Here is a 9,085-nt window from a genome sequence, read left to right as displayed (position 1 = left end):
GTGTTAGTAGAACTGGGAGAGCTTGTAGACCTCCTGGCCATTTGAGGGATTTTGTGATGCTTTAGTTTGACTTTGCCTCTGTGTATGGGACAGTGTTCATTTGTGTTTAATCTCCCATACGGTTCACGTTTAAGAGTTCAGAGGGTGATTTTTTGTTTTGTTTTGTTGTGTAGCATGTCGGGTAATAAACGGGGACGTTTATTAGTGGGGAGGGGATGTGTGTAACAGACTGTTTAGTGTTATGTCTCCCCGGTGTGAATGTGCTGGTGCTCTGTTTATGTGTGTAGTATACCTTATATCCTTTTGTCCTTTGGGGCTTGCCATACTTGGGTAGAAAGGGGACATGGGGAGAGAGAGATGGGAGTGTCAGTTTTGGAGTGAGTAGTGCAAATAAAGTAACGGAGAAATTCAGACCTGAACTTTGTCGTTTTATTATTTTATACACGTCTAGTTGAGCCCACGTAAATGCTCGGCTACACAAGCAAACCAAGAATCAACAGAAGAAAGTTCATTTGTAGTACTAAACATATTTAGGGTGTTTTTACTTACTTTTTGTCTCTCCCATGACGTTATTCCTCTCTCCTACAGTGTCCATTACAATTACATGCAAATGGAATTTTATGTGAATTAGGCGATGACGTCATTTAGCGACTTCTAGCGACTTTTAGGACAGCCAATAGCTACTTTCCTTACTGAGGACTTGGCAACACTGAGCAATCTGTGGTCAGAGGGGGAGGGGCGGAAGTGTACGCATTCCTAGCATTAGCATATGGTCCAGACTTTTATTGTTCTTTGTGTAGGAGGGTGACAGAGAGGGGGAGGGAGGCATGGCATGGTCGAGGTTCCCGAGATAAGGATTAGGGCCTGCGGGTGCTGTGTCCGCCGAGACACTGTGCGCCTGCATGCAGCAGCAGAGCTGGCTCGGGGATCAGTGGAGAACCGTCACCACGGACCACAGATCCTGGAGTCCTGGTGAAGCGCGTGCAGGGCCTCTACTCCTGTACACCCGCTGCAGCTCCGCCAGCGCGGCCAGCTCGTCCATCTTGTCCACCAGCGCCTCACTCCAGCACCTCTCCCAGCGCTTTGCTCCAGTTCTGCAGACTCGCCCCTCTCGTTGCATCCTCATGGGAATCCCCGGCAACTCACAACAAGGAAGCCAACTGTTGGCAAGCAGAGCAAACAGTCGGGGCCGCGACACAAGGGCCCCCTCGAGGCAGACTCAAAAGCTCGTAAAAAAGTACAAAACACGATGCAAACGCAATAAAAGTTGTATCCCTGGTATTTACACCTCCCTCTCGCCCCAAATCAAACAAGAACAGTTACTTATCCAGAAGATACCACATTTTATTTATCAGCAGCGTCAACTGAGGAATTGTCCCGGACATATAAATGGGGAGATACAACAAAACAGTTAGAGAAGGAGCTGAAAAGAGTGCAGCTGCACAACCAGACAGCCTTTCAGCCACAGAAAACAAAAGCAGCTTTCCATGAGTTGCACAAAGAAAAATGAATTCTAAATCTTTTTAATTACGCTGTAGAAGCTATTGTGATTAAACGTTTTAGCGTCAGGGTTATCGAGTGCATCCAAACCCCACCCACCCCACCACCACCATCTGGCCATTTTACATTGAACACAAGCACACCAGAATAACTCTGCACTTTGTTTGGTTACACGTGTTTGCCGTTAATGCAGACTTCAGGTTTTGGAGCAGCAGACACTGGGGAGGGATGGGGGGCATCTGGTGGGAGGAGAGCTGGGCCGGGCGTGTGATGATGTGGCCTTGCTTTTATGACTCGAGTGTTTGGAGGCAACAGGATATCTGTGAACTGAACTTAGTCAGTGGCATTACCCCGTCCCTCTCCTTCATGTGATGCTCAGGAGTAAATTCAGTCGTTACAACCAACCTGCACAGCCTGTAGCTACTTTCTATGTGGATGTTTCAATGAGAGTAAACATGTAGAATGAAGAGTTTTCTGTTTTCACACCTTTAAATCTGACATTTGTGGCCGGTCCTGAAATATTTATGAACCTCTCTGAGTTTGCTCCGTTTTCATTTGCATCCAGTGCACATCTCACAGACCCTTTCCAAACTGATTATAAAGGTTTAGTTTAATCTAACTCTGACTTAAATCACATTTGATTTCACACAGGGGAAGGGCGAGGAAGTCGGTGTGTGTCAAGTGAGTTCAGATAACCACAAGCCAGAAAAGTGCTGTAAACTACAGGGCTGTACTGGCACATTTTAAACATGCTGTTATGTAATTTACAGCAGTCTGTCCAATAGGACGTGGGGTGGCTCCCCCCTTAGTGTCAGTGATACTTTCATGCTTTAATGTGAACCAGCTTTCTGCAGAGAGATAAAAAGAAATGTCTGTGATTGTTCTGCATGAATAACAAACTTCAGGTACTGAAACAGTAAAGTTTGAGGCCTGATATCTGTGTCATAACTAATGAAAAATAAGTGATATGCTCAAACAGAGATCAGGTTATCTGTAGTTGTGAAGCCAAATGAGTCAGTTTTACATTAATGATGCGGCAAATGGCCACATGCATTGTGAATATAGCCACCATAGTGACAAATCATTGGCTGAGTATAGTTCCCCTCAGTTTCATGGAGCGTCTAATCACTTTTGGCAGCAGGCAGTAGTTCTCATAAACCCACTGTGCCACAGCAGACAAACAGCGTTAGTGATACAGGAGCTGATGAACATACAACAGTGCAGCGTTTAGCAGCCAGATATCTCACATGAGCTGTTGGAGACCAAAACAGAGTGAACACAGGAGTTAAATCCATCATGTGGTCAGAAACCTGGCTCTAAATGATGGAATATGGAATAAAATCATCAGTGATTCTGCTTTTTTACAAGTACTTTATCTTGTTTGCTGTTTACAAGTCAAATGATGTTTATGTTATTTGTGTTGAATATGCATTATACAAATACAATATTTATGGATAAAGATTTTTATTGCTGTCCTACTGGTGCTCAACACAGTGTGCATTAAGCACTGCCATGAAGCCTGTTTTAGCTAAGGTGCATTAGTGCCTGCAGATGTGGTTGTGTTGATTGTAAACATGGGCGTCGTGCACTTCAACGTACTTATTTGATATTGACTGCTTGTGTGAAAAATTCCTCCTAGAGGTCATGAGCTTTGACCAAGTTGTGGCTTGTAGGAGTAACAACTGTTTAGTTGTCTCATCTGCTCACAGTTTAAATAGTGCCAAACAAACAGTGTACTTGACTTTACATGTTTAAAATACGGCCTTCTTCTGAGCATGAGTTTTGTAAATTAGCATTAACATTGAGCTCACTCTTACTCGAGACCAGTGACTCTAATTTAGTCATTTTGTTCCTGCTCCTGTGTTTAGGTTTTCCCTGGGTTCCACTGTCCTTCCATGGCATCTATCAGCAGTGATGTTCCCATCCTTTCCTGCGGTGGCTTGGCTAAATGCTGGCTGGTCCCTGGTTGGAGGATGGGATGGCTCCTCATCCATGACAGGAATGATATATTTGGATCTGAGGTACATGGAACAGGATGCACACAAAAACACAATATGTTGCTCTTATATGTACCTCACTGACACATGTGGTATACCTCCTCTGTAGATTCGACAGGGTTTGGTGAAACTGAGTCAGCGCATTCTGGGAGCATGCACCATTGTCCAGGGGGCGCTGGAGAGCATCCTCAATAACACACCTCAGAGCTTCTACAACAGCACCATCAGTTTCCTGAAGGTAGACCTGGGAACGATGAATTAGAACTAATATCTTTCATATACAACGTATATTCTCACCATATCTATATTTTATTGGAACTTAAACGACACCCTGGACACAGGAGGCGGCCAGCTGACTGCTGCTACCTGGCTGTTATTTGTGCTCAGCAGCAGAATCTTCTATTTTTGATGGTATTACATTTTGGAGGATGATATATTTTCTAATATCCTGGTTCAAATATGTTGGGGTGTGTATTCTGCAAAATAAACTGCCCAACAGACAACACCAGTGAAAAGTTTGGACCCAGTTTCCCATTGATTTCAGTGGGAAATGTTTGACTGGTAATGGACTTGTAGAAATGAATGTCTGAACAATAAAACACTTACACGTAATCTCTTTAGGTTTATGTGACCAAACAAATTTTATTTCATAGTGTGACTTCGTCTCTCATTTACTAAGTTTTTAATACCTTTGACTTGTTTTATTTTTTATATTCTGTCTTACCTTACGTATATGTACCACCTAAGATTGACTGGATGATCTGTTTCTCTTCAGTCCAACTCAGAGATTTGCTTCAAAGCGCTGTCCAGCGTCCCCGGCCTGAACCCTGTGATGCCTTCAGGAGCAATGTATCTCATGGTCAGATCTAGAAGAGACTACTTCTTTCTTTTTACCAGAAATCCTGCCCTACAGTCTGGGAACATGGACATTTTCTAGGCAGGGAAGTTCTAAGAAAAGATGCTGTTGACCTGCACTTCATACTAAAAGTCAGGAAATCTTAACCTTGGCTTTGGTTTTAACTTTTCTTTTTTAAAACCTGTTTCTTGTGAGCCCCTAGATGTTATGGTGCACTATGCACAGTCTATGAGGAGGGAATATTTTCTAGGTATTTGCAGTTAGGACATATATCCATGGGGGATAAAGTCAGACTCTCTTTGACCGATTCCAATAAATAACCATGCACTCTTGTGCAGTAGCTTCTACTGTGTGTATACTGTATGTATATCTATATTTGCATATATGGGAATAAAGAGGAATGAAAGTCAGTCGTAGTAAGACAGAATACATGTGTATGAACGAGAGGGAGGGAAGTGGAACAGTGAGGTTACAGGGGGCTGAGGTCAAGAAGGTGCAGAAGTATTTGGGGTCAACTGTCCAGTGTGATGGGGAGTGTAGGAAAGAGGGGAAGAGGCGAGTGCAGGCGGGTTGGAGTGGGTGGAGAAAGGTGTCAGGAGTGTTGTGTGACAGAAGAGTGTCAGCAAGAATCCAAGGAAAGGTGTACAAGACAGTAGTGAGACCAGCTATGCTGTATGGGTTAGAGACTGTAGCAGTGAGGAAAAGACAAGAGGCAGAGATGGAGGTAGCAGAGATGAGGATGTTGAGGTTCTCTTTAGGAGTGACCAGGATGGACAGGATTAGGAATGAGCACATCAGAGGGACAGCTCAGGTCGGCTGTTTTGGGGACAAGGTCAGAGAGGCCAGATTGAGATGGTTTGGACATGTGCAGAGGAGGGATAGTGGTTATATTGGTAGAAGGATGTTGGAGATGGAGCTGCCAGGCAAGAGGTCAAGAGGAAGGCCAAAGAGGAGATATATGGATGTGCTAAAAGAGGACATGAAGTTAATTGGGGTGAGAGTAGAGGATGCCGAGGATAGAGTTAGGTGGAGACAGATGATTCGCTGTGGCGACCCCTAACAGGAACAGCCGAAAGAAGAAGAAGCATATATGGGAATAATTAATGATGTTTTTGACAAAGGTCTCAAGGAGTGTTTGCCAGCTCTAATGTAAAATGTCCAAATTAGACTATAAATGACAAAATATACAAAAAGATATCCTGTTAATTTTCAGCTGGAACATCACACTGTCTCAAACTTGAGCCATATTTATAAATAAAAATGAGAAACTATTGAATTCAAGGAAGATGTTTCATATTCAGGTTCTAATCCCGCCTAACTACACACTTGAATCTGTTTTTCCTCGTTCATTATATAGTAGTTTATAATATATTTGAGGATTGAATATGAATTGGAGCTTTTCATTTTTGTGCGTCCACATTTGTCCAGGTGGGAATCGACATGGATCACTTTCCAGATTTTAAGAATGACGTGGACTTTACCGAATGGCTGGTGACTGAGCAGTCTGTCTTCTGTCTGCCTGCCTCGGTAAGACCTCATCCTTTTTCCTGTAACTGCTTGTCATTCAGCTGTCTACAAATGTAGAGCAAAACTGAAAAACGTGTTTAATTGTATTAACGCCTACAGTAAGAGCATCAATGTTCCGTCATCCTCCAGGCGTTTGAATATCCTAACTTCTTCCGCATCGTGGTGACGGTGACGGAGGAGATGATGGTGGAGGCTTGTGGCCGGATCAGGGAGTTTTGCCAGCACCACTATCGGCCAAGTAGCTGCAACAGCAATGATCTGGACCAGTGATAGAGCAGAGCTGGACCAGTCCAACAGAATGGGAGTCCAAAGCGTAGAGGATGTAAGAACTGTCCTCTGGCTACATATACTGAACTGGAACTAGCTTTGAGATTTTATTCCACCATGTTCTGCAATTAGAGATGTAGAAATGTGACATCAAAAAAGTCTTAACATTGTCGTCACCATGGCCACAAAAACTTGTAGTGTAATTTTTATGTAAACCATATGAAATGAGCAGACATAATATTTATATTTTATACAGGCAACATATATTAATCTCTACTTCTCTTTGTGTATTTATATCATTTGTCTAGTGCTGTGTTTGCCTATGTAATGTAATCTCTTTGCTATAAGAGCACAGTGCACACACCAGCTCGGCCTTTTGCTGTGAAGCTTTGATACTGTTTGTGCCTGCTCTTTATTTTTTATCCACAGTTAGAGAAAGTATATATCTGTATATCCATTGTGTTTTGATAGTCTTCTGCAAACTTTGCAGTTTGTGCCTGCTCTTTATTTTTTATCCACAGTTAGAGAAAATATATATCTGTATATCCATTGTGTTTTGATAGTCTTCTGCAAACTTTGCATGTGCTAGACTCAGTCCAGTGTTAGATGCATGGATGTGGTTTTTATCAGAACTTTGTATATTGTTCGTATGTTAAGCCACTTTCACATACCCACCTCTCCCCAGGAGTTTGCTGGCTATTTCATGTCTAGGCATCATGTCTGAACAAATCCTTGTGTTGTGCAGCCAACAAAGTGCAGCTGTATCGGGTCAGACTCGGTCAAATAGCCAGTTACGTTCTGGATTGAACTGGTCCAATTGCCTTTAAAGATCTTCCCCAATTGGTTAATTGTTCTAAAGATAAGTAAAGTGTTTTGTCTTTTGTTTGAAGTCTGGTCACATGTAAAGTTATAATCTCATATATCTCACATGAGGGAAAGTAAATGAGTGTCCTAGCATTAGATCATTTGGTCTCATAAAAGACGTAAAATTCATCACATGAATGATTAACCACTGAGGGTTGTCTTCCAAATTTAGTAGGACATTTGATACCCATTTGTTCTGGGACTGAACCCGATGCCGCTAACAGAGCATTGCCGCTAACAGAGTGTTGCCAGGACTAAAGAATAGACCTGATGCCGCTAAAAGAGCGTTGTTGTAAACGAAGTCACTGAATAGTGACGTTTGGCCACAGTTAAAATTATTAATAAGGACACAGGGACATGTTTATTGTTTTTCACATTTTTTTCACATTACTGTGGGGTGGTTTTCCTACTTGAACGAGATTTTCGACTGTCTTGAGAAACAGCGTATCAAGCAGCGTCCTGTTTGAGAATTCCTGTACTCATACAGCTCTCAAATAGTTCTGTCTTGGGGGCATTGGAATAACTGTTTGGGATTATAGAATTACGGCATTGCAATTTTGGTGTCTAAAACAAGTGATTTGACTGGGATATCCTCAACAGCCAAGTGTGCAGAATCTCTGTGTAGAAGCTTCTTGGCTGGGTCCTCACATTGGGCGCTGTGCCATTCACCAAATTTGTTAATACAGTGCCTTGCGAAAGTATTCGGCCCCCTTGAACTTTGCGACCTTTTGCCACATTTCAGGTTTCAAACATAAAGATATAAAACTGTAATTTTTTGTGAAGAATCAACAACAAGTGGGACACAATCATGAAGTGGAACGAAATTTATTGGATATTTCAAACTTTTTTAACAAATAAAAAACTGAAAAATTGGGCGTGCAAAATTATTCAGCCCCCTTAAGTTAATACTTTGTAGCGCCACCTTTTGCTGCGATTACAGCTGTAAGTCGCTTGGGGTATGTCTCTATCAGTTTTGCACATCAAGAGACTGAAATTTTTGCCCATTCCTCCGTGCAAAACAGCTCGAGCTCAGTGAGATTGGATGGAGAGCGTTTGTGAACAGCAGTTTTCAGTTCGTTCCACAGATTCTCGATTGGATTCAGGTCTGGACTTTGACTTGGCCATTCTAACACCTGGATATGTTTAGTTGTGAACCATTCCATTGTAGATTTTGCTTTATGTTTTGGATCATTGTCTTGTTGGAAGACAAATCGCAGTCCCAGTCTCAGGTCTTTTGCAGACTCCATCAGGTTTCCTTCCAGAATGGTCCTGTATTTGGCTCCATCCATCTTCCCATCAAGTTTAACCATCTTCCCTGTCCCTGCTAAAGAAAAGCAGGCCCAAACCATGATGCTGCCACCACCATGTTTGACAGTGGGGATGGAGTGTTCAGGGTGATGAGCTGTGTTGCTTTTACGCCAAACATAACATTTTGCATTGTTGCCAAAAAGTTCGATTTTGGTTTCAGCTGACCAGAGCACCTTCTTCCACATGTTTGGTGTGTCTCCCAGGTGGCTTGTGGCAAACTTTAAACGACACACACACTCTTGTGTGTTACAGCCTGCTCAGTGTTTTATAACTAAGGTGTCACTTTATTTTTAAGCTCATTTAATAAGACAAGTTGAACCAGAACAGACTCATTTGGAGCAGCATAGAAACACATACAGTACACACATGGATCACTGTGTAGAGCTATGGGCAGCTTCTGCACAACTTCTATAATTAATTAAAGTCCCACTCCAGAAACATTTTCATTTTTATATTTGTATATAAAAATACTTTACTATAAACAATATGCAGTCTAACACAGCTTTTCCTCAAAAAAATTTCAGTGGGCCTCTGTAATAGGAATGAACATTGCCCCTCATTGTGCATTCCAGGATCTATGAATGTTGCCGTCATCCCTTATGTGGATTTGAATAATTTTGCACGCCCAATTTTTCAGTTTTTTATTTGTTAGAAAAGTTTGAAATATCCAATAAATTTTGTTCCACTTCATGATTGTGTCCCACTTGTTGTTGATTCTTCACAAAAAATTACAGTTTTATATCTTTATGTTTGAAGCCTGAAATGT

The 9,085-nt window shown here is 42.1% G+C and overlaps 1 protein-coding gene and 1 long non-coding RNA gene across 4 annotated transcripts in view; one reads left to right on the top strand and one right to left on the bottom strand.

Moving 5' to 3' along the window:
- Positions 1–639, bottom strand: part of LOC109967297 (uncharacterized) — a 7,024-nt gene extending 6,385 nt beyond the window's left edge. Inside the window, exons 1-2 of the long non-coding RNA XR_002275907.1 lie at positions 550–639; positions 293–325 (exon numbers count right to left, since the gene is read on the bottom strand). This is a non-coding gene — a long non-coding RNA (uncharacterized LOC109967297). The remainder of the gene's footprint in view (positions 1–292; positions 326–549) is intronic.
- Positions 1–7,747, top strand: part of tat (tyrosine aminotransferase) — a 45,063-nt gene extending 37,316 nt beyond the window's left edge. For 2 of the 3 annotated variants that reach the window (XM_020612758.1, XM_020612756.1), the window contains 5 exons: positions 3,369–3,521; positions 3,607–3,735; positions 4,273–4,356; positions 5,782–5,880; positions 6,010–7,747. In XM_020612758.1, coding sequence (XP_020468414.1) covers positions 3,369–3,521; positions 3,607–3,735; positions 4,273–4,356; positions 5,782–5,880; positions 6,010–6,150 — 606 coding nt within the window. In that variant the 3' untranslated portion in view covers positions 6,151–7,747. Of the gene's footprint in view, positions 1–3,368; positions 3,522–3,606; positions 3,736–4,272; positions 4,357–5,781; positions 5,881–5,979 lie in introns of all 3 variants that reach the window. The other variant, XM_020612759.1, reaches the window with a different exon arrangement.
- The last annotated feature ends 1,338 nt before the right edge of the window (positions 7,748–9,085 follow it).

The sequence above is a fragment of the Monopterus albus genome, unplaced genomic scaffold, assembly GCF_001952655.1.
Source record: "Monopterus albus unplaced genomic scaffold, M_albus_1.0 scaffold127.1, whole genome shotgun sequence".
In the NCBI taxonomy this organism is placed as follows: domain Eukaryota; kingdom Metazoa; phylum Chordata; class Actinopteri; order Synbranchiformes; family Synbranchidae; genus Monopterus; species Monopterus albus.
The sequence above is the reverse complement of the archived record's forward strand: the minus strand, read 5'-3'. Positions and strand labels throughout refer to the sequence as shown.